A 26102-nucleotide genomic window follows, 5' to 3' on the forward strand; every position below is an offset into this window, starting at 1 on the left:
GTCCTGGTTGACTTCAGTGCTCCTGCTCTTATCTTACAGTCACTTCTGCTCATGTGTGTTCCTTTCCAACCTCTCCCCACCCCCCAGCTACTGGCAGACAGTTCCTTCTTCACGAATGCACTTTTAATCTACACATAGCACTCCACAACTGATTGCATTTTCATTTGATTAGGTTATATAATCCAGGCTGATGATTCAATTCTGCTTTCTTGAGACCCTCTGAAGTCTCATCTTGATTAATGTGATTTTATTTTCTCCAGCTGCTTCCAACATGACTGACTTCGGGGTGCCAGGTAAGGACCCAGAAAAGTGCATCCCAGGAAGGAGCAGAATTCCCTGTTTTGGGCCTGAGCTTTCCCTTCTGGGCGGGTCCTGATTCACCTTTGCGTAATTTCCTCATGAGACCTTCCTTTGATTTTTTAAATTTTAATTGGAGGGAACGAGAGGAATGGGAAAAAAGAGAGAGAAACATCGATTTATTGTTCTACATATTTATGTATTACTTGGTTGAGTCTTGCACGTGCCCACAACCTTGGTATATCGGGACAACGCTCTAACCAACTGAGATACTGGGCCAAGGCCTGTTGATCTTCAGTAGGCTTCCTGTACCCAGTCCCACAATATTTTTGGCTAGGCTGGCTGAGTATGTTCGAATGTTGGTTAGACTCAAGCTGGATCCTCTGCAAAACTATGCGAAAGTTTCTCCAAAGGTCAGAGAGTCTTCAAAAAATCAGGTGAATAACCTCCCACAAGGAGACTACTGGCTATGCTTTCAGGTGTTGTCCACATTTCTTTCCTGTTTACTGTGAATGTGAATATGAACTATTAAAAATAACTGAGGGCCAATTTTGACCTCAGCCCCACACAATGGATCCATCCTACAACAACTTTCATAAGCAGATGCTGTCCTTTTCAGCTTGCCTGCTTTCTTATTGCAGTTTGGGTGAAGTAGGCCTGGACAACACGACAGAAATTGTCCTTGTTGGCAACCTGAGTTGCTTAAGAGTTTAAGATTTTCACTCCTAGATTCTTATTTATTCTTATCATGCATTTGAAAAGCAAATAATAATAAAAAGCAAAGTAGACTCAACAATAAGCAAACACCAACTGAGGAGCATATTTTAAACATGTTAAAAAGCTTTTAACTCTCTCCACAGATGCTGGTTTGGGGGTTTCCTTAGGGACCACTAAGAAATTTGCCACTTCCTCAAGTACCAATTTTCACAAGGCCAAACACAGCAGAATCCGGTAGTGTGTAGGAATGTGAAATGCACCTGGTGCAGGTGGCTGACGAGGTCCACCTCTGCAACACTGTAGTCTCACACAGCGCACTTTATTTAAGCTCTTTCCTCCATCATTACATTTTTGCTTTTTTCCACCCTTACGTTACCTTTAGCACGTTATGTCTTTGCTTTTCTCCCATGATTACATTATCTTTAAGTCACTGCATAAACGTGGTCTTTTATTGACGTGGTCTATTAGGGCTGGGTGAAAAGAAATGTCTTCCAGTGTCCTCAGGTCCGAGATGAGTTGGGGAAAATAACTCAAGGCCCTTGGGTGACAGTGATACCTGGTAGGTGTGTATGGACACGTGGTCGACAAGAAACGAATTTAAGTCTGATCCTAAAACCTCTTCCCATTGCTGTGATTTTTGATTGTCAAAATAATCAAAATTAATTTCTGATTATCAAAGTAATACACACTTGTAGTCAAAAAAATGTAAAACTCAGAAAAAAGTAAACAACTTGTAATCAGTGTGATTTTTTGATGTAACCTGTTCCCTTTGGGAAAGCGATGGACGGGAGAGGACGCATTAAGTCTCTGGCCCGGAACACGGGGCAGTGGGGTACCTACCTCCTAACTGGTGGACTCAACCGAGGTAAGAAAGACCTACGGGCTCAAGGGCCTGGGGCGCAGGGCCACCCCCACAGCTCCTTTTTGGCCACCTGCACGGTGACTTGGCGCCTTCCCTGGCGTGACTCCCACCGACCCACCACGCAGAGACCCAACCCAGGGACCTTCCCCGTAAGTGTCCACCGACTGAAAATAGATTCCGAGTCCGTCCCCGACCCCCCTCTTCAAGTCCTCCCCTTTAAAGGGAGCCGCCGGGTGACTCCGGGGGAGTTTGCGGAAGCGCCAACAGCGTTGGGGCCTTGGGCGGATCCCGTGATTGGTACTGGCCCCGCCCACGGGTCCTCTTCCCCCATTGTGTGAGCGGCTGGGGCCCAGGCCCCGCCCCCTCACCGCCTCCCTCCGGAGGCTCAACCCCTCCCCCTTCCCCCCCCTTGGCTCATTTCCGGCCGCCGCTGCTACCGCTAGCCCGTAAGAAGGATTCGGCAGAGGGAAGAAACAACAGCCGCCATCTTGTTTGTGTGCTAGGCTGGGGGGGAGAGAGGGCGAGTAGGAGCGGGCGAGAGTGGGCAAGCGGGACGCCGGGCTGAGTACTAACTGCGAGAGCGAGAGTGCGGAGGGGAGCCGGGCCGGAGAGAGGCGGCAGGGACGGAGACAGTAACAGGGGGCCCGGGGCGCACGGGCCGAAGCGACCCCCAGCCCCCTCCCGCCCGAACACACCCCCACCGCGGCCCGGCAGCCGGGCCGGCGTCGACGCCTAGGGGGGACCATTACATAACCCCGCGCCCCCAGCGCCTTCGCCCGCCGCCGAGGGCGGCCCCGAGCGGAGCCCCGGGGGGGCGGGCGCTCCCAGCACCTGGCCGCCAGGAGTGGGAGCCGGAGGCGGCCGTATTTTTTTCCGTGAGAGAGGAGGGCGAAGGCGAGCGCGGCGCCTGCCGTAGCTGGGCCTCCTTGGTGGGCTCGGCGTCCGCACGGGCGGACGGCGCAGTTCGGCTCGGCCCTCTGAGCTAGCGAGTTCCGCGCCCGGCGTCCTGGCCGCGCCTCCGCCGCGCGATGTGAGTCGGCGGCGCCAGCCTGGCTCTCTGCTCGCGCGAGCTCTCTGCGGCCATTAGGGGCCGGTGCGGCGGCAGGAGGAGGGTTCGAGGGTGGGGGCGCAGGTCCGGGAGGGGGCACCGGGAGGAGGTGAGTGTGTCTCGTCGCCTCCTCCTCTCCCCCCTTTTCGCCCCCGCCTCCTTGTGGCGATGAGAAGGAGGAGGACAGCGCCGAGGAGGAAGAGGCTGATGGCGGCGGCGGAGCTCCGAGAGACCTCGGCTCGGCAGGGACCGGCCGTGGCGGGCCGGGGACTGCGCCTCTAGAGCAGCGAGTTCTCGGGAATTCGCCGCAGCGGACTCGCTCGGCGGATTTGGGTTTCTGTGCCCTCCTCCGGGCCTGGGTCAGGCCCGGCCCCTCGCACTTGCCCCTACCTTTCTATCGAGTCCGCATCCCTCTACAGTCACCGCGACCCGGCGGAGAGAAAAAGGAACTTCCCCCACCCCCCTCGGGGGCCGGCGGAGCCCCCCAAGCCCACCCCAGGGAGCGGGGCGGGGACCCCATCTGAAGAAGAGATATCCCGGGGATTCTCGTTTTCCTCGCCTGTATCTCCGAAAGAATTAAAAATGGCCGAGAATGTGGTGGAACCGGGGCCGCCTTCAGCCAAGCGGCCTAAACTCTCATCTCCGGCCCTCTCGGCGTCGGCCAGCGACGGCACAGGTTAGTCTCGGGAGCCCTCGCCTTCCACATCCCCTTTAATCTTTTCTGCTCCGTGTACCTTTATTCTTCCATATTTTCTTTTCTTCTCTCTTTTCTTAATTCTCTCTTGATTAATTTTAAAGGTGTTTGAATGAGCTAGTCGAAGACGTCCAGTAGCCCAACCATTTTCTTCGCTTCCTAATACATTCGTTGCAACATTATGTCATATCGATGTGTGTTCTGGAATTAGAGCTCTTTAGTGGTACTATACAAATGGTGTTTATTGTTGCTCCCGTGCAATTTAATTTTGGAAATTGCAGTGCGTTTCTGTGTAAGTGTTTTTTATGCAATTTTAAATTTTTTTGTTGTTGTTGCTGGTAAAGGAGAAATTGCGAATCCTTTCTCTTTGGTTTCTCTTACTCTGTTTCCTCTACTTTCCACTCTTGCTTTGCAAGATTTTCTTTGCACAAGATTTACTCTGTTAAGGATGAGGGTGTAAAAAATCTTTGTTTTATTTATTTGTGTGTAGGTGACCCAGGATTTCGGGTTTGACGTGAGGTTTAAGTCAAGCCTGAAATTTGATTTGAAATATTTTACCTACCATTCCTAGCTTTTTAAATTTTTTTCCTTTATTTGCTTTAAGAATCAATATGGAGCGCAGTTCATTTTACATCTTCCATTTCTTTGGTTTGAGACCAAAATGTCTGAAACTCGGGTTTTTCAGGTTGGGAGAGAGCAAAGGCATTTTCTTTGCAGTTTGTAGTCACTTTCTCTTTGGGGTGGGGGAAGAAAAGAGAGATACCTGATTTTGTGGAGTTATGAACTTGGAAATCAAGATAAGAAATTGAAAGGAGCCCCAATCACGAATTGCAAACATGAACTGATCGAACACATTTGAAACGTGCACTAGGTTTTGTATTTGTGTTTTTGTATGCTTTGTATACTTTAAAATATTTGGAGATTTCCGTTTAAAAAGCTCTACAAATCCTTTACTTCGCTGTCGAGAGATAGGGAGACTTTCTTCCATCATCCCTTCCTTACAGTTAGTTTGGTGCTATCCTGAGGGCCACCGACCTTCTCTTTTGCTGTCATAGTTATTTGAGGTACCAGGATAATGAAGAATGGCTGGCCATCTGACAGTCCACAAGATGTTCCTCCTTACTAGGGAGCATCTCTTTAACTCCCCAAGAGCAGGCTAAACGTCATCCCTCCATCTGCCAGTGAGAGTACTTAATGGAGTTAAATGTACCCTTTGGGTTTGTAGAGAACTTCTAAGCACGTTTCTAAGTAGGCTTCATTTTGAAGGGTGAAAATGTAAGGATATAGCAAATGTTTTGGTTTCTTTACTTTTATAAGAAAGAGCATCTGCAAAAATTGAGGGCTTTTGCAGAGTTCCTCTACCTCAGGCTTGTGACATTGGTATTGCATGAACTTTGATCTGTCCTTATTCCTTGAAGTTCCTATAGTCTTCAGGGATTTTTTTTTTTTAACTTGTCTTTTTTCTCAGAATTCACACACATAACGAGCAGTGTATTTGCACTTATTAAAGTGTCAGATTTTTATAGATCACCATTAGACACGTTTTCCCCTGTAAATTTTTGGGTTGTTTCATTAGTTTTGGGGTAATGTTGTAATGGATTTTACATTTGAGTTAGCCTGTGGCTTGGGATATTAGAGAAAACTATTTTTCTGTGCATTATTTTGATGACCCCCTATTGGAGCAGCTTAGTCTTGGAGTAATGCAAAGCCTGGAGGAAGGCTCTGCCTTGTGTTCAGACACTTCTGTTCAGGTGCACTGCTGCATTCTCCCTCTCGCTCCACTCGATCTGTGTGTTCGGTAACTTCAGCTAACTCATTTTGGTGTAGTGTTTCGCCTATTACATAAAAACTGTTTTGCTACTTATTATGTCTGTGAATAGTTATGAGAGTCCTAAATGTATCAAGTGGGTTTTTATAGAAAACAAACAAACCCTTAACATTGAGATAAACTGTGAGTTGATCTTCCTTAGCTTTGTCTAAATGTTGTACTGATGGTTTGCTCCCTCCCCCAATTAAGATTATATTCCTAGAATTCTTTGTCCAGTTTTTAATCCTGATGGGTCTGGGGCTTTTTGTTGTGGAGGTGGGAAAGGGGTAAAGAAAATACTGTCTCCTTGTGAACTTTTTTCAAGTTGGGGCATCATTACATTTAGATTTTTTTTTTTCCTTTTTGCATCTAGTAGTGTGTGGTATAAGTTTGTGGGCTACTTTTAACAAGGACACTTCACTTTTAAAACTTTAAATTTCAAACTCGTAACTTTATATTATGACTTTTGAGTTGTCACATGGACATTTTATAAATGTGAAAGTAAGTTGTTCCTTGGTACTTGGTTATGAATTTTATCTAGAACTGGGTCAAAATGATACCAAAATTCTAGACCCCAGAAACTTTTTTTTTTTTTAATAGAGGCTTACAAGTTTATTAGTGTAAGTGTACCTACCAAGAGTGTTTGCATGTGCCAGTTTTATAGGAAAGAAAACTAGAACCCAGTTGGGTTGGCCTTCGAAAGCCTCACAAATGAGCGTTTAAATCCCAGCTTCTGAATTTCTAAGGTTTGCCATTGGTGCAGAGTAAAAATGACTTACTCAAAGACTGTTCTAAAAAATTTACAGGTTGATTCAAATAACTTGAATTAAGTTTTAAGTTTTGTGTGTTAGAATGGGAAGGAAAAGACATTTTTTAGTTTTTATTTTCCTGTTTCAATATCTGCACTTGAGTTATTGAAAGTTTTAACTTACTATGTTTAGGTCAAAACTATTTGATAAATCAAATGGCTTACTTTCTTTCAAAAAGATCATAAAGCCATTTGTAAAAAATAAATAAATAAAATAAAATTATTGGCAGGAAAGTAAACAGGTGAGTCCTGGAGGAATTTCTTGAACCTATTTCTAACAATGGCCTGAATGGTGGGAATGAGGAGGATGGTGTGTCGTCTTCACTGCACACTGGACACGTTCTGTCATTGTTCTGTGAACACTTGACGCTGTGCGCACTGAGAGCGGTCTCTGGAAAGATGGGTGAGCGCAGCAGTGCCGGGATCTGTCCTGTTCAGCAGGTAATGGCCCTCCTGGTGTTGGTTCAGCGTTGTGGCCCTATTGTGTCCTTAACGTGTCAGACTTGGCTTGGGTTTTATGCCTATTTTGCATTTTAAAGGCACAGGGCAGCTAGTATATAAAATATACCTGCAGTTTAACCACTAGATTAATGTGCACAGTAGAGAAGTGGCAAGGAATTTTTAAACGTCAGTTTTTATTTCTGAAAACACTGTTGTGTATTAGTGGTTTAAATTAACATCCTAATCACAGTGGTTTTGGAGGAGGCCATTTCTTTCTTCAGCTCTGAAGCTTGTGATACTATGTTTTCCTTTTAACTTATACACACGAGTGTTTAGAGTTCTGCATCTAGTTTTTCATTTATGGCTCTTTGACCCAGTGAGGTATACTGTTAAAATTGAAGTGAAACACATTTTACCAAGTGCCTTGAACTCTGGCAGTTGCTTATTCTCAGGGCTTTGTAAGTGCGTTTGTAAGGCTTCAGGAAAGCTATCTGTGCTTGACAGAGAGGTAAAATGACTTTTGTTAAGTTGTAAATCTTCTGTATGTTACAATGTAGATACCCTCTTCCAGCCCTAGTTCATGTTCTATTGCAGAGGTAAGAAATGTATTGGTATATCCAGTGAAAGTTGAAAATTGGTACATAGTGGTGTTTTCTTTAGGGGTATAAGTAGTAAATAGGAAAGGAAAAAATAGCAAAAATGATACAGATACAGTGGGAGTGTAAAATACTTCTTACTGGTGTATTTACAAAAAAACAGTTCAGGAGTTATTCTGCCAAACATCCAACAATTAATGGACAGATAAGACATGCTTCTTCTGTGCGTGTGTTTTTATTATTTAGGGTTTCTTCCTTTTAGGATTTTTGAAGTTGATTTTGTTTTTTTTAAGTCTGGCATCCGTTAGAGAAATTAATGAGCAAGTTGAAAACTTAAATTATACCAAGTGTAAAATTTTTACAACACTGAATTTTGCGGATGATTTTTTTCTGTGAAATGGATGGTAGTTTTCTGAAATTTTAATGGGAATTTTTCATCGCTCAATTCTCAAAAAGGTTTAGGAGAATAAGTACTCAAGAAGTGTTAAGCCTCTTCTAAACAATTTGGATCTCATTTGTTTTTGGTGTAGATCTTTTTTTAATAAATATCCAACAAGGCAATTAAGAGTAATTTAGTTGAGGGGAAAAAATTAAAACTACTGGGGAAAAGTGAGTGGTTAAGAGATTGGGTTTGGAGTCAGCTTGGGCCAGTTACTTAACCTCTCTGTTTTAGCTTTCTCACCTATAGTACCCACCTTACAGGATTGTAGTAAGGAATAAACAAGAATTCTCTTTATCAAATGCTTAAGGTAGGGTTTGCTGCAGCATAGTATACATTCATTAACAGCTAACTGTTTTTGATTACAGTGGCCTTGTAATACAGTTGGATATCAGGTATTGTGATCCCTCCTGCTTTGTTCTTCTTTCTCAAAATTGCTGCAGCTACCAGCTAACTGTTTTTAACCTTACTACTAAATGTACAGGAAAAAGCAGTGGTAGATTTTTGTAACGAATATGTGGAGACTGGAAAAAGAAGGTCAAGTGCATGACGTTCAGAGAGTAGTCTTAGAAGTAAGGCTTATGGTGCAGTTAGCCTATATATCATCTACTGAGATTTTTTTGAAAGTATAAGAATAAAAGTACTACATAAACTGTCACATAGGATATCTTGTATACATAACTGAAATTAAAATCAAACTTTTAAGGCACAATGAGAAGTCAAAGCAGATTGTCCTTATTGGAAGTGCTCAAGTTAAGAATGGCTTTTTGCTAAAGAATTGTGTGGTTGAGCACTATTTCTTTCTCCATTCTTTTCTCTCTCTCTCTCTCTCTCTCTTTTTTTTTTGCTTATCTGGGTCTTAAAAGAATACTTTCTTATAAAGGAGGAGGAAGGAAAGTAGGAGCAGTGTGATGCTTTTCAGATTTTTTTTGACCACACCCAAGAACTACATTTTGTGTGGAAAAGCAGAGACCTTGTCTCAGCGAGTGAACAAATACAATAATACTTAGCCTTTCTATTTGTAACATACTATGTTTTCTGTTGCGTTTTCTTTAAAAAAAAAAAAATTGTGGCCCACAATTTGAAAAGTACTGGCTTAGAAGACTTGACAAGGTAGCAGTTGTCCTGTATTAGACCAATATTTTCTGTACCCTAGGCATTTATCTTCAGTACAGGGGATACTCTGGTCATCCAGAGAGACCTAGACCCTTCCATCCTGGAACTTACAGATAAGAGCAGGGGAGCAACATTTAAGTCGGACCTGACCAGTATTGTATTTGGGAAGCACAGGGAGAAACGGGGGGGCTATCCTGTATTACTAGTACTCTGAGGAATTGGTGTCTGATCTGGGAATCTGAAGGATAGATACACGGTTACTTAGTAAGAATGACCCAGGCTGTGAACAAGAGTGTGTTCAGGGAACCTGTAAGTTCCATCTGGCTGGTAGGATAGCGAGAAATATTACTGTAGAGATGAACAAGGGGCCACTCATGCCGGGTTTATAATGCTTATTAGAGCTTAGACTTTCCATTTTAGCTCTTTTTAAATGGATGGGGCAGACTTTTACCTTAGATGATTAAGTGAGGAATTACTCAGAAAGGATCAGGGAAAAATAGGAAGCTGGGAGACCAATGAGATGGCTCTTAAAGGATTCTAGCTGTGATGAGGGTGGCCTGGATTAGAAGAAGGAAAGAAGTGAGAAGATTTGAGGGAAGGTGATGGTCAACAGAACTTCGTGATTAATTCGATGTTAAGATATTGCAGTGGAGAAATAGAGGATAATTCCCAGTTTTCAAATTACGGCAGTTGGATTGATGAAGATGCCATTTACTAAGATAGCAAACATAGGAATAGAAGCAGTATTTGTGTATGGATGTTGAGTGAGGAGTTGTGATGGGTTTAATTTTGGACATTTTGAAGTTGCGTGATAACTCCTGAATTGAGTAGTCAACTTTGCATTTGGTGAACCTTTCTCTCTTTAGGCACTTGGAATTAAAGGTGAATCAAGGTGCAGTTTCTGCTCTCTGGTCCTTTAGGATCTGGTGGGGTTGGTATACATGTACACACAATTTCCCCATAAATTATACTCTTGATAAGGTTTGGGGGGGGGGTTAAAGATTTTATTTGTTTATTTTTAGGGAGAGGGTAAGGGAGGAAGAAAGAGAGGGAGAGAGACATCAGTGTGTGGTTGCCTCTCACGCGGCTTGCGCTGGGGACCTGGCCCACAACCCACGCATGTGCCCTGACTGGGAATGGAATCAGCAATCCTTTGGTTCACAGTCAGCGCTCAGTCCACTGAGCTACACCAGCCAGGGCTACTCTGATAAGTTTTTTTTAAATGTTTTGAATAAAGGCATAAAATAGAAATTATTTCTAACAGTGTGGGTTTGCAGTATTGGGGAAAAACTTCATAAAGAATATGTATATTTGGATGGGGGTAGGAGGGCTTGAAGGTAACTTACCTTTTCATAGAAGTCAGGAAAGTTGGGGATTTCAGGTGGTAACAAATGCAGGTGCTTTTGATGTGACTGAACACAGATTGTATTGTGGAGTGTTTTCATGGGAGACAGATGGAAAAGGATGTTGGGGTCCTGTTATGAAAAGACAGAAATATGCTAAGGAGTTTGACATTTATCATCAGGATAAGAATTTATGAGCAGGGGAGTGACGTTGGCAGGAAAAGGAGAAAGACTGATTCTGGTGACATGGTATGGGATCAGTAGCAGGGAGAGAACCTAATGGCAGGAAGACCAAGGGTATGTCACTTATCTCTTGAAATACACTTATCATTTGCCTTGGAAGTTTATAGTAAATTGTAACTACCAAAGTGAATTGTTTTGTTTTGTTTTTTAAGATTTTTCTTTGAGATCCAAATTTTGTTTACCAGTTGTCATAAATGTAGAAAACATAGCAGATAATTCAAAACAAAGCATTACTCTCCCCTTCTTCTTTACAAATAAGTAAGTTTTAGGAGGCTTATTTTTTTTCTTTCTTTTCCTTCCTTCCTTCCCTCCTTCCCTCCTTCCTTCCCTCCCTCCCTTTTTTGAGAGAGAGAGAGTGGCCATGGCCATGGCTGGTGTGGCTCAGTGGACTGAGTGCTGGCCTGTGAGCCAAAGTGTTGCTGGTTGATTCCCCGTCCAGGCACATGCCTGGGTTGCGGGCAGGATCCCCGGTTGGGGCATGCAAGAGGTAACCACACATTGATGTTTCTGTCTTTTCTCCTTCTCCCCTCTGTCTAAAAATAAATAAAATCTTTACAAAAAGAGAGAGTATGGTAGCTTCATTATCAGGATTCACAATAGCCATTCCCAGTCAAGCGAACAAATCCCAGACTTATAACTTAGCTTCTCACACCATGTTACTGCTACTCAAAGTCAAGAAATGATCAGTGATAGTTAATTTAGGATGCAGTTTGGTTTTAATAACATGCCAATGAGTTGATTTTTATGATGGGATTTTAATATGGCACATAATAATGTCCTCATCTTTTAGTTAATGTTAACTAAGAAGTCAATATATTAATAAATCGATAAAGAGCAAGGCAGGTAGTGTAAAACTTCTAAAAGTAGGCTCCCAGGCACATTCTTGATCAGTAATAGCACTTCATCTCTAAATTTTGAGAACTGACTTAAATGTGTTGAGGTTAAGAGTCAGTCTTGAGTCGATCACTTCCCAAAGTATAAATACAACTTTTTTTAAGGATTTTATTTAATTTATTTTTAGACAGAGGGAAGGCAAGGAGAAAGAGAGGGAGAGAAACATCAATGCGTGGTTGCCTCACACATTCCCCACTGGGAACCTGGCTCACAACCCGCCATGTGCCCTGACTGGGAATCGAACTGGCCACCCCTTGGTTCACAGGTCAGCACTCAATCCACTGAGCCACACCAACAAGGGCTAAATACAACTTTTGATGTCATGGTTGCAGACCAGGGTTGAGAATACGCGTTTGAAATTTGCTGCACTTTTGCCCTTTGACTATGGGATTTCAAAATTCAACAGCTGCCAACACGCATAGCTATGTGATTTGTAAAACTTCTATATTGATTCAAATTTGTATATAAATCACAGGTCTTTTCCATTTGTTTCAGAAATTTTACAAGTCTTACCAGCATGGATATCGCATTCAGTTATCTTTGTGTTAGTTTATATTAAGTAGTTTTAATTGCTTAGGTAAGGCTGTTTATGAGTCGTCTAATTCTGCTTCATCTACAGAATATTAAAATACTATTTTTAAATAAAGTACTGAATGAACATTAGAGTTTTACCTGATAAATTGGTGAAGTTTGCAAAATTGCCTTGTTTTAAAGGCTGTGGTGTTTTAAAATGTCATGCTTTTAAGCACCCAGAACAGCTGAGAGAATGTTTCGTGCCCCAAACCAGTAAGAACAGGAGATCATGGTGAGATTGATAGTTTCAGTGTCTAACCAAACTGTTATAAAGTTAATGTAGATTTGACTTGCATCTCCATCCTTATTTTTTAAATTATTTTTTAAGATTTTATTTACTTATTTTTAGAGAGGCGGAAGGACAGGGAGAAAAACATCAATGTGTGTTTTCTCTCATGCGCCCCCCAACTGGAGCCCTGGACCACAACCTAGGCGCATGTACCCTGACTTGGAATCAAACCTGTGACCCTTTGGTTAGTGGTCCCAGCACTCAATCCATTGAGACATACTATCCAGGACCATTTTTCTTTCTCTTTTCTTTTTCTTTTTTTTTTTTTTTAAGATCCCAAACCCCTCACCTGGAGCTACCAGGGGTTCCGAGTGCTTTGCTCTCTGCCAGCCTCATCACTCACTTTCCTCCCTCTACTTGGAATTTTTCCAGTTGCTGAATGGATTGTGCTACAAGTTGTTCACAGCCTGTTCTCTTTCTCTGCGCTCTTCACCTGTCCAGTTCCTACTCTATCTTCTGGCCTCACCACCGGGTTAGAGGAAGGAAAGAGTTCTAAGAGCAGGAATGTTTGTTTTTAAAAAAGCTTTTTAATACCAGTGAAAACTAATTGAAAGGAGGAGAATCCATGGATGTATTCAGTCTTCTAAGTGGATACTTGAGAATAGACTAGTTTTGGAATAATTCATACGGATATTTTGCTTAATGTACAGTTTAAGAGCAGAACTGAGTTTTCGTTTGACTTCAATTTACCTGAAATACCAAAATAAGCCTGTTTATTCAACAAATAATGTATAACTGGAGGAGATATTATTATGCGGTAGAATTAGATTTTGAGGCAAAATTATCTCAATTTTAAGTTGTTTTGTATCCTAGTTAGTAGCTAAAAAAAATCCTTTATGCTCACAGACAATGCGGTGTTTGGGATTGTTGATCTTAATTTTGAAGGTTATGCTTTAAGTACATATTTCATGGTGGCAGTATTTGTGTAGTTTTTCATGTACCATGGAATTGCCTTGATCTTTTGATTTATGGAAGGGCTGAGTGAGGTGAGTATTTATTTTACAAGAGATTTTTTTTTTTTTTATCCTCGCCTGAGGACATGCTCACTGGTCTTAGAGAGAGTGAAAGGGAGGGAAAGAGTGAGGGAGAGAAACATCACAGCAATCGGGTGCCTCTCACAGGCATCCTGAGTGGGAACTGAATCTGCAACCCAGCATGTGCCCTGACCGGGAATTGAACCTGGGACCCTTTGGTTTACGGGACCAGTGCTCCAACCATCTGTCCAGGGCTTATTTGACAAGAGATTATATGGCTGAATCTGCTTTGAGAATCACAGCAACATAGAAGATACCAAGGGTGACCTAGAGAATGAGTGTGTAATAATGAAAGGATGTTTTGACTCAGTGCTAATTTCCCACATGCTCAATCCAAATTTGTTTTTGTTTAAATCGTTACATTTCTGATACATGGTCCATTGAATAAGCCTTATGTGTTATGTTCAATTTTTCAAAGATTTAAATCTACCTAGTCAGTCACATTTTGTTTGTATTACTGTTGGGACTGAATGTACATTCAGATGACGGAACATTTTACTCAGAGTCACTTTGAGCATCATTAAATGTACATGAGAACTTAAACTATTTGGTAGGAGTGGCCTACCAAATATTGGTTGATATTTAGAAAGTAAGCAGGAAGTGTCATACTCGAGATAGTGTGATTTCATTGATTTCGCCAGTTGTATGCCGTAGCTCTTTGATACTTGCCACGGGGTAATTTAAAGGCATTGAAATAAATTTCAGAGAGGAATTTTAGGGAGAGGAATAAGCAGATTACATATCTAAAAACTCACCTTAATATTTAGAAAACACACTTGGTGTCTTTCACTTTACCTCCTACATTTCAATCCACTGCAGTCTGGCTTTTGCACTTTACAACTCCCCCGAACTGCTCTTACATAAATTACTCAATATATCCTATTATCTACATTCAGTGAATTCTCTCTCTCTGGAGCACGGAACACCACTGACATTTCCTTCTTGGAACCTGGTTTCCAGGACAGTATTCCTGATGGATAGGCTGAGAAGTGTTAGGTTTTAGCATCCCTTGTTTGTTAAGCTCAGTGTCCCTTTATGTAATACCAAGGAGTTGTACCCAGTTATCTGGGTTGTTACTCTGTTTATTTAGGTAGTCTTTACTTTCCCCAATTTACATGTATTTTATAGTAACATATTGTCAGGTTTTTTTCCTAAGTTGTCCCTGTGCTACCATAAATTGTATTAAATTTTTTTTCTAAACATTTATTGCTGATGTCTAGAAATGCAGTTTAATTTGTTTATATTTATAGTATATTTAGTCTGTGCTAACCTTTGACTATTTTCATTTCTTTGCTTTGGATTTTGTATATTGACAGTTACATCATGTCCATACAGTGAGTTGTGTTTCTTTTCAGTCTTTTTGCTTGTAATTTTTCTTACATTATTGCTTTAGCTGGACACTAGTACTACATTGAACAGGAGTGGTTGTCATGAGTACCTTGGTTTTGTTCTGGTGCTAAAGAGACTGCTTTTAATGTTGATCTGTTCTGCTTGTTTGCTCTCAGTTTTTATGTTTTGGAAGAAGACTTTTTTTTTTTATCAGTTTAAAGAAATTCCTATCACTTCCTGATTATTAAAAATAGGATTTGGTATTGAATTTTATCCACTGCTTTTCTTGTAGCCATTGAGATGAATCTTCTATTTTCTTTGTTAATATGGTGAATGTCATTTATAGGTGGTCTAAGGTTCTGATGCAAACTGCCCCCCCCCCCCCGCTTCCTTAGATTCCCCCAGCTTGATCATGATAATACATTTTTAAGGCACTAAAAATTGGTTTGCTCTTTCTTTATTTTATTTATTTATTTTTTTTCTTTTTTTTGAGAGAGAGAGAGGGGAAGGAAAGGAGAAAGGGACTAATGTGTGGTTGCCTCTCTCGTGCCCCCTACTGGGGCCTGACCTGGCCTGCAACCCAGGCATGTACCCTGCCTGGGAATTGAACCAGTGACCACTGGCATTCAGTCCACTGAGCCACACCAGCCAAGGCTCTTTTTATTTTTTTATAGGATTCTTGCTTCTATGTTCATGATTCATACTGGCCATGTATGATTTTTAGAGTATTCTTTCTATTTTCTAGAAGTGTTTGTGTAAGGTCAAACTGTCTTGTTCAGTAGGACATGCCCATAAAAAAACATTCAGATCTAGTGTTTTCTTTATGGAAAGATTAACCAATGATTCTTTTTTTTAATAGTCATAGGCCATTATTCAGTCTTTCTGTACCTCCTTTTAAAGTTTTTAAAAAGAGAAATTCCAATTTAATAGAGTAGAATAAAGAACTCCCACCCTAACTGGTATGGCTCACTGGGTTGGGCATCGTCTCCCAATCCAAAAGGTCCCTGGTAGATTCCCCATCAGGGCACAAGGCTGGGTTGAGGTCCTCCGGTAGGGGTGTGCAAGAGGCAGCCAATTGATGTGTCTCTCACACATTGATGTTTCTCTCCCTCTCATTCTCCTTCCTTCCCCTCTCTCTTAAAATAAATAAAAATAAAATAAAAACCTCCCATATGCTTATTGCTTCAAGTCACCAGTTTTTGTGTGCCCCCCCTTTTTTCAATTGGTTTGAACCCGAATAAACAAGGTATATATAGTTGTTAAATCTTTTATTTGATAATAACTCTTCCCATTTTCTATTTTTGCCATTGATTTGTTGGAGAGACTAGGACATTTATCCTTTATATTTTCTTTTTGATTAAGGTTGGTGAGTATTTTATCAGGAATTTGTCCTTTTTTCTTCTTCTTTTTAAATCCTCATCTGGGAACATGCTTAGAGAGAGGAAAAGGGAGAGAAAAAGAGAGGGAAAGATCTATCATTTGCCTCTCTCAAGTGTCCCTATAGGACTGAACCTGCAACCCAGGCTCGTGCCCTGATGGGGAATCAACCGTGAACTTCTATAGGACAACGCTCCAGCCCATTGAATCACACCAGCCAGGGCAGGAATTTATCCATCTTTTTTTCCTCTTTTTTTTTTTTTTTTTTTTTTTTTTTTTTTTGTTCATGAAATTGGTTACTAGTATTGCTTTCTCATTTTACTTTCTTTTTTCCTTAACCTTCCCAGGAATTTATTACTCTATCAAAGTACCAACTTCTGATTTGTCCATACGCTCTCAGTTGTATCTGGTTTTCTCTTTTGTTGATCACTACTTGCTTCCTGATGTTATTTTAACATGATAACTTGGATACTTAACTCGTAATTTTTGGCTTTAATTTTTGAAATGTATTTTATTATTACTCAGGTTTTTTTGTAATTTCTTCTTTGATTTGTAATTTATGTATACATATGTTTTTTAAATTTCTAAATGGGTAAAGATTTTTTATTTTTCCCTAAAATAAGTAAAAACATGCAACAGTAAAAATATATATATATTTTTTTTCATATCCTTCAGGGGAGAAGTAAAATGTCAAATCTCTCTTAAAATATGTATGATCCCAGTTTTGTGAGTTATATAAATAGAAAAATTAAGGAAATATGTCAATATATTAAATAATTTTCTTTGAATAATGATGTCAGGTAAGTTTTATTTGAGACTATTTATATTCCAAAAGCATAAGACACTTTTTTTTTTAATGATGGAAGGGCACATATGATTTTTCAAAAGAAAAGAAAATAATTGTCTAAAAAAGTGTGGACTCTAAATCATGTCCTGAGATCCTGAGATACAATTTGGTTCGATTAGGATATGACCAGAATGCTTAACTGTGTTGGGCATTAGGCAAGGAATTGGTCTATTAGTGATAAGATAGGTGCTTTCCAAAGAGCTTCAGCCTGGATGAATTGGGGTGTGTTGGGAGGAGAGGTGGTAGAGGTGGAAGCCAGGACGGGGGGGGGGGGGGGGGGGGGGGCTCATAATTTGAGTGCCATGATAGAATTCTATAAGAAGAGCAAGGGCACATAGAGGAAGAGTTGTACCTAAAAACCAAGATTAGTTGGACCAAATAGATAATTTAAAGTGGTATCTTATCTTCAAGGAATGAACTGTTTTTAACAGGGAAATTAGTTGTAGATTCACATACATTTAATTATTAAATACCTAGTAATGTCTTTTTAATGTGAAAAGTACTTGGAGAATTAAAAGGGAAGAAAACTCAAGTACCTAATGTATATACTGAGTTAAGACTGTCAACAGGTCAACCAGTAACAATTTTGCCCTTCCAAAGGACTTTTGGTGGTACTGAAGACATTTTTGGTTGTCACAAATGAGTTATGGATAATAACGGCATTGAGAGAAGAGAGCGGGGATCTGCAGAGTATCTTAACGATACACAATATAATCCTCCTTTCCCCCACAAAAAGAATTATCCGGCCCAAATTTAATAGTAGCAAGATTGAGAAACCCTGGGTTAATCTATAACTTCTTTCTCTTTTCGGTGGGGATGGGGCAGGGGTAGGGTGGGGGTGGTTTAGCTAGAGGCATGGTTTTATATCCTATGTCAGCTTGATTTTGTTTAAGGAAAATGAATTTGTAGGTTGAGGTTGGGTGAAAGCAGGCTCAGTTAGCAGATCGAGGAACTGCTTTGTGGCAGGCAGTGTAAGAAGAACTTGGCAAAGAATGGTACCCTTGCTTCATGGAGCTCACACTGAGTGTTCTACGAATGATGTGTCTTTTTTATATCAGTTGTCTCTGTCATTATGATAGTTTAATATCTTTTGTTCTGAATTAGTTTGTATATTGATAAATTATTTTAACAACTTCTAAGGAATTCTGTAGTGTTATACAACTTAATTGTACATCTTTTCTCATGACTATCAAGACAAACTTTTGGCAACTCATATGGCTGTTATACTAAGATTTAATTCTTTTTCCTTGGTATTATTTTAGGTACAGTTCATTAATTGTTTAAAGTTGTTGAAATAACCAAACATTTCTTCGATTTTTTTAATGTATAGATATCAAAAAAAAATCAGTATAACATGAAAAACTGCAATACAAATAGATAGTATTCCATAGAGTGAGGTATAGAAAGGTAATGTTTATCAAGAACAAAATAGAAAGCAGTTTTTAATTTTTGGTTTGTCAAACTTTAACCATTATCTTTCCTCTTGCTTTTAGATTTTGGCTCTCTATTTGACTTGGAGCATGACTTACCAGATGAATTAATCAACTCTACAGAATTGGGACTAACCAATGGTGGTGATATTAGTCAGCTTCAGACAAGTCTTGGCATAGTACAAGATGCAGCTTCTAAACATAAACAACTGTCAGAATTGCTACGGTCTGGTAGTTCCCCTAACCTAAATATGGGGGTTGGTGGCCCAGGCCAAGGCATGGCCAGCCAGGCCCAACAGAACAGTCCTGGATTAGGTTTGATAAACAGCATGGTCAAAAGCCCAATCCCCAACATGGGGCTGGGCACTAGTGGACCAAATCAGGGTCCCACGCCATCTGCAACAGGTATGATGAACAGTCCGGTGAATCAACCTGCCATGGGAATGAACACAGGGATGAATGCTGGCATGAATCCTGGAATGTTGACCGCAGGCAATGGACAGGGGATGATGCCTAATCAGGTCATGAACGGTTCGATTGGAGCAGGCCGAGGGCGACCTAATATGCAGTACCCAAACCCAGGCATGGGAAATGCTGGCAACTTAATGACTGAGCCACTGCAGCAGGGCTCTCCCCAAATGGGAGGACAGACAGGATTGAGAGGCCCCCAGCCTCTTAAGGTAAGTGTGATTTTGGCATGTGTGCGCTGTTAGCGTATGTTTGAGTGTTCCAATGTTATAGGGAGGGCTGAGGTCAGCTATTCATTTATTTTTATTCGTATTTAATCTTCTTACACTCTGTAGCGTTTTCCACATACTTTATGCCGAGGATCTGCTGTATTCTCACAAAGTTTTTGAACCTCTAATATTAAATTCAAGTAAAACATTTTACACTGAGTGTAAAATGTTATATACCTTCACAGTTTGTTCCAGATGATTGTCAGCTAATTCCTGTTCTCTCTGGCACAATATTAGAAAATTTTCATATTACTTCTAAGGCCATTTTAGCCTCCCTATAAAATTACTGTTTTGAGCCTTGGCTGGTGTGGCTTGGTGGATTGAGTGCCAGCCTGCGAACCAAAGGGTCTCTGGTTTGATTCCCAGTCAGGGCACATTCCTGGGTTGCAGGCCAGGTTCCCAGTGGGGGGCACACGTGAGAGTCAACCACACATTGGTGTTTTTCTCCCTGTCTTTTCTCCTTCCCTTCTCCCTCTCCAAAAAGTGAATAAACAAAATCTTTCTTAAAAATACAGCTTTGAGATAGCTGGCATTATGCTCTCTTCATATAGACTATATTTATCACCACTGCTTTGAAAGTCCCTGGTTTTTAACAGATATCTATATAAGATTTTTTTAATGTTGTTTTTCCTTGTTAGTTGATGGAAATAAAGGTGCATTAACGTATTTTGCTGTGTACAATGCACACCTGCATTTTTGGCCCAAACATTCGGGGGGGACAAATCTTTGGTTTTAATTCAACTTTTCATTTATATTTAGAATCTTGTTTTTTGTTGTTGGGGTTTTTTTTGGTATTATAAAGGAATTTTAGCATTTATTTTTGGAAATACAGATATCGTTACTGCTATCTAGAGTTATACTTTTAACACATTAGCATAATTAAGAGAATTTAAAACATTTATATAGATATGGAATTAGTACTACCAATGTATAATGTGCATCCTTGTTTTTCCCTCAAAAATTTTGGGGGAAAAGTACACATTATACACAGTAAAGTACAGTGGTTTACTATGAAACCTAAGTTAACATTCCAGGTGTTCCAAGGTCTACTTTCTTAAGTTTCATTAATTAGAAAATGCTAAGTATATTTTTAAAAACCTTTAAAATGTATACTTTCTATATAATTAAGACATTAATAAACACGTCTTTGATGCTCATTCTGTCGTATTTTTCCTGTACATTTTATTCCTGTTTTTTAAAAAAGGTATCACACTCTAGATGCCACTGCTTGTCATGTAGTTAGTAAATATTTATTGAATGAAAGAGACGGCTTTGCTTGAAAGGTGTTATTTGAGATGGGTAAGATTTTTACATGGTGTCAAAAGCAAGTTTTTTCTGTAAGAGGAATAATCTGAGCAGATACTAAAACTTCTTTGCTCCTTGGAATCATAATGGTAAGAGATCAAGGATGAAATTAAGAGATAGGCACGAATCAGGAGTGTGGGGACTAGGGTCACGTGTGGATGTATGAAAGCCCTTAAAAGGTTTTGTACTACACAGTAAGGAGTGTTGATACTAAACTTGGGAAAGGTCCTATTTGGCATCTCTGCCTATGCTGTACATTCTCCCTTTCTGGCACTTATTATATTGCTGTGTTAATGTGGTTTACTATAATCTAAATCGTAGATTTCTTGCACCAACAGTGCTTGGAACTCGATGTATACAGTGAACAAAACAGACAAAATTCCTTGTTCCAAGGAGCTTTATTTTCACGGAAAGGGGGTATTTAAGTATAAAACTTCACCATTAAAATATTTGCTTGTTTTAAATGAGTGTACAGATTTCAAACCATCCTACCTGGGTTAGAATCTGGGCTCTGCCACAATCCTCCTCCTCTGTAGCTGCATTTTGCAAAGCTTGTTGGTTAAGTCATTTCACAAGAAATTATGTCTGTCTCCTAAGAAATGCTGGTGACAAAAGAAATACATTTTGAAATTTATTTTTTTAATAGCTGTCCTTTATGTATGAAAGAAGAAATGAGGTTAATTAATAAAAGCATCATAACTAATGGTGTGGGCTATGGAGCACCACTGCTTGGGTTAAGAATGGACTCAGCCACTGACATAGTAGCTATGTTACATTGGGCAAGTTGCTTGCTGTATCTCTGTTTTCCCATCTGTGGAATGCAGATAATTAAGAGTAGGTGTAACCCACCTCATAGAATTGTTGGAGAACTTAAATGAGTTAATTAATTTCTTTATGAGTGGCATATGGTGAGCACTTACTAGTGTAGTGGTGGTAGTAGCAGCAAATGCTTAAAAATTATTGTGGTTCCCATTTTGTGATGATGTTAAAACATTTTTATGGTGCAGGAGAGAAATAACTATATGATCTGGTTATGCTACCGTCTTGTAGAGGCTTAGCTTTCAGGTCTAATGGATGAGAATAAATCAACGTGTACTACATGAACAGAAGTTGACTGAGGATATGGGGGTGCGACTAGTAGAGACTTCACTGTGTTAATATTATAAGTTTGAAGGAAGATTTACTTACTTTGGAACTAAAGACTTTTTATTCAAGAAGTGTTTATTAATATTCTGGAGTTTTTAGTTTTTTGTAGAAATCAATACACAATAAATCCATGAAATGGCTTATGGTTAAGATGACAAGATTCAAACTATTACTAAATGACAGTATCAGGCAGTGTAATTGTACCTAAATTAATATTTGTCTCCAAATGCTTAAGGATCTCCTGAGTAGGTATTTAATATATGTTAGGACCATCAATGCTGACATTGACCAGATGAGTTGAAAGTTTTATCCCCATTATACATGTGAGGAAACAAAGTCAGTGGGGCGGTGTTGTAGAGAACTCTCATTTTCCAAATTAAAAGTCCATGTTGTTCATCGCTGTAGTACATAAATCATATTGATAAAGCCTGCACAGCTGAAGACAAACACAAGGTTTTTATGGTTGCAGCCTTCACCTCCTGACTGACTTAGGACCTGACGTGTGATCATTGCTAAGCTGGGGCCTATAAAAAAGCAGGAGCCATGTGTTTTATAAAATTCTGCCTTAAGTGTTCCCTGGATCTTTCACAGACACAATCTTGGAACATCTTTATTTATTACTGTGTAGTCCTAGATTTAGGGGGAAAAGAAAACTCCTACCCCTTTCCTCTGACTCTGGTTACCTCACAAGCTTTGAAGAGGTGTGTGTTACTTTGCACCTGGACAGATACATATCCAAATTTTACATGCTTTGTGACTGGTGAAATTGATGTTAAAAAAAAGAAGCTGAACTATTTTCAAGTGAGTATTGGTCTTAGGAATAATCCCCCTTTTCCTTTTCTCTTATTTAAAAAACTTTTATTTTGAGAAGGGGAAGGGAGGGAGAAAGAGAGGGAAAGAAACATCAGTAGGTTGCTTTTTGCATGTGCCCCAACTGGGAACAACCTGCAAACCTGACATGTGCCCTGACCAGGAATCAAACTGGTGGCCTTTTGTTTGCAGGCTGGCGCTCAATCCACTGAGCCACACCAGCCAAGGCTCCTTCATTTTCTCTCTTTAAAAATTTTTTGAGGGGGTAGGAACTAATATTGTCAGGTTTTGAGCTCTTTTAAAATTAACATAAGTTTTTGATGGTCTTTGGCAGTGATGTTAAAGAGCACTTAACCTATAAAGTTTTAAAGCAAGAGCAATGAATGGTTGGTGTGTTGCATTGCTGTTTTAGAACTTGGGTGTCTTTGGATAGGCAAGGAGTGAAGCAGATAGGAAGGACCAGTTAGAGGGGTATGAAGTGTAAGACAGGGAGGGAGAGTCCATATTGAAAGAGAGAAAGACAGGGGCCATACTCTGCTGGGTTTTAAATAGGAGGGTCTTAGGGCCAAATTTATAACTGATGGATGTGGTTTTTAGGTACTCAGTATCAATTTACAAGGAACGGGTCCCTCCTGAGGTGATGAGGCTGCCTAACCTAAGGCAGTGGTATAGGAATAATGGGAATGGGTCTGAAAAATAATGTTTAGGATTTGGTGTAGGATCTGAGAGATTAGTGTTCCTTGTATATCAGCATACCCCCAGTGCTTAACATAGTGCTGACTGTGTAAATTGGATACATAATGTGGACATTTTATTGAATCCAGTAGGTAGTAGGAAATGTCAGAATGTAATTTAATTTTGTTTTTACTGTTTGGTGAATCTTGGAGTCACACATACTGCGTTACTGTTTGTGTTACTGTAGTGCCTACAAGTCTTATTAAAGGATTTTTGTCTCACCCTGGCTGGTGTGGCTCAGTGGATTGAGTGCCAGCCTGCAAACCAAAAGTTCTCCTGTTTGATCCCAGTCAATACATGTGCCTGGGTTGCAGGCCAGGTCCACAGTAGGGGGCGTGCGAGAGGCAACCACACATTGATGTTTCTCTCCCTCTTTCTCCCTCCCTTTCCCTCTCTAAAAAAATTAAGTCTTTTAAATTAAAGAGAAAGGATTTTTTTCTCTATTAAATGTCCCTAAACTGTTACATTCTTTATATTCTGGGCACTCCTTTTTGTCAGTGGTTGTTACTATCATGTGTTTTTATGTTCCTTTGTTCCCCCAGTGTTTGCTTTTACTATATTGAAAACTTAGAAACAACCTGTAGAGCTAAATTTATTTTTAAAAGAAAGAAAAAATAGTTCACTGTAGGTTGTCTTTGATTTAGCTGCCTATAACTGTTAGTGGCATCCTGGTCCTTTGCCTTGACAGTTTAGGTAGTTATCTGTTTTGTTGTGGTCCAGGTAGGTGGTGGGTAATTCGACAACTGGATCATGTTATCTACAGAGAAGAGAACAAAATCAAATGATTACAGTATGGCAGAAATTAAATACAGTATATTCCCTTACTATATTTGTGAGGGAGTGGTAGGGACTGGGGAGTTTAATTTGTAACACTGGCAGCTGAACTTTGAGGGAGACAGTAAAACCAAACCCTGAGTCAGTTGGTCTGAGTGATGAGAAGTGTCAAGAATGAATACTGCCAACCGATGAGCAGTTACTGCAGTCTGTTTGAGGCCGGTCTGCTAGAGAGTGAACTTGGTAATGTGTTGTGATCGAGGAAACAATCAGTGTCAGAAATTGATTGAAACTCAGTTGGTATAGGCAGGCAAGGCAGTGACTTTGTGAGCAAATGTGAAGGACCAGATTCTCTTGGGATGTAGTATTTGAATAAAGACATAATGCTCATTAACAAGAGACATTAAGACAGGTTATAAATCCCAGCATTTTATTTATGTTAATAATGGGCTCTTGAAGTCTTAATTTATTGTCTGTCGATCTTTTATGGCCTGTCATGCAGGTTCTGTGATAGAATGGCTTTCATTTTATGTCTGTCACGAATTTCCATGCTAATAAGAAACAGCGCAATATAACTCCCCCAAGTGTAAGAGTGCATATTGTTGGAACTATGTTAGTATAACTATTTGTATTTTAAAGGCATATGTAGCAGCAGTACTTTCAGCCACTTTCGAAACTACCAAAAGAAATGTGAACTTGCTCTGGCAGGTGTGGTTCAGTGGATTGAGTGCCAACCTGCAAACCAAAAGGTTGATGGTTCAATTCCCAGCCAGGGCACATGCCTAGGTTGTGGGCTGGGTCCCCAGTGGAGGACATAACTAGAGGCAACCAAACATTGATGTTTTTCTCCCTCTCTCCTTCCCTTCCCCACTCTATAAAAATAAATAAAATCTATTTTTAAGTGAACTTGCATAGGAGGCTATTTCGATATTTGATTGTCCCTACAATCTTACTAGCCAGATACACTTAGGAAATTCCAATTATTGGAGGCTGAATGAATTAAGTTTTTTTTACTCCGGATGCTTTTCATTTATGCTGCCCAATTCTTTTATGCTTTCGCCCAAACCATGCCAGTTCTCTCAGTCTCATTTCCTTTCATCATTAGAGCACTTGGCAAGTTACTTTAACTCCAGGTCTCCAGTGTCATCTGGAAAATGTGAATGCACTTTAATTTTTTTTATTAATTTGCCTTTCCACTATAGGCAAACTTTTGAACTGATAAAGACGTCTTATTCATATAAATTAAATTAAGTAAGGTTCTTTCCCTTTCGTGTGTAGTCTGGGAATAAAGGCATGTGTTTTAACAGATTATTTCATTACCTAAATTGTATTATAAATAAAGGCATGAACGTTTGTATCAGGGTAGAAAGAACTCTTTAGCTGTTTAGGACAATAAACAGATGCTTCACACAGGTGTTAACTTCTGAAATGTATTTTAAAGGATTAGTAGAATCTGTAGCTGCTGCTTAGTTATACTTGTACCAACTGAATAAGAAACAAAAAAAATGAAAATTGGACTTCTTCTTTGTGAACTTGACTTTTATTTCCTTTAAAAATTTTTTAGTGATTGATTTTTTTTGAGAGAGAGAGAAAAGGACAAAGAAACATCAATTTGATGTTCTACTTATTTATGCATACATCTGTTGATTCTTGCATGTGTCTTGACTGAGGATTGAATCCCCAAATTTGGTACAATGCTCTCAGCAACTGAGCTACTGGGCTAGGGCTTATTTCCTTTATAGGGTAGCATTCAGGAGTCAGATAGGAAAGGAAGATAAACCACTGTCTGGTTTTAGCAAAAAGGAAAAGCTTAAGGCAAATACTGGAGATTTAAGAAGTATGCTCTCAGATTTGCAAGTTACTGGGTATGGGAAATTGGGTACCATGGAGAAGTAAGTAGTCAGGCCTCATGCACACCATGAAATCTAGTACATGGTGTTTTTTTCCCTTGAATTGAGTAAATGAGGACAGAAGGCAAGAAAACATGTCGGACAGTCTACATAGGCTGCAGTGAGGGGCGTGGGATTAAGACAGTGACAGTGGCCATGGATGCAGGGAAGGATTTGGATTAGATGTGTAGAGGTAGAATTTGAAGGACCCTTTGATAAAATTAGATCTAACGGTGAAGGATTAAAATCTGATGACTCCTTTTAATTGGGTGGTAGCTGTAGTGGCCTTAGTTTCTATTCAGTGCTTGCTGTGTGTTTCTGGTAGGCAATGATGGACTTCTGGTGAGATCTTACGTGAAAAAAACAGAACTGTAAGTTGCTTGCATCATTGTTATCACCAAAACATTTGGCTCTTGAATAATTAATACTCTTTCAATTAATCATTATACAGTATGATGGCTCCAGGTGGACTTATATAAACACTAGGGGGAGGGGGCTTCTTTTTCATGGGGGTTGCAAAGA

The 26102-nt window shown here is 40.0% G+C and overlaps 1 protein-coding gene across 2 annotated transcripts in view; it reads left to right on the forward strand.

The window, feature by feature from the left end:
• Positions 1 to 2264: 2264 nt before the first annotated feature.
• EP300 (E1A binding protein p300) overlaps positions 2265 to 26102 on the forward strand; it is a 68498-nt gene continuing 44660 nt past the window's right edge. For both annotated transcript variants that reach the window (XM_024579053.3, XM_024579054.3), the window contains exons 1-2: positions 2265 to 3600; positions 18248 to 18864. In XM_024579053.3, the coding sequence (XP_024434821.2) occupies positions 3507 to 3600; positions 18248 to 18864 (711 nt within the window). In that variant the 5' untranslated portion in view covers positions 2265 to 3506. The remainder of the gene's footprint in view (positions 3601 to 18247; positions 18865 to 26102) is intronic.

Source organism: Desmodus rotundus, chromosome 3, assembly GCF_022682495.2.
Source record: "Desmodus rotundus isolate HL8 chromosome 3, HLdesRot8A.1, whole genome shotgun sequence".
NCBI classification, from domain to species: Eukaryota; Metazoa; Chordata; class Mammalia; order Chiroptera; family Phyllostomidae; genus Desmodus; species Desmodus rotundus.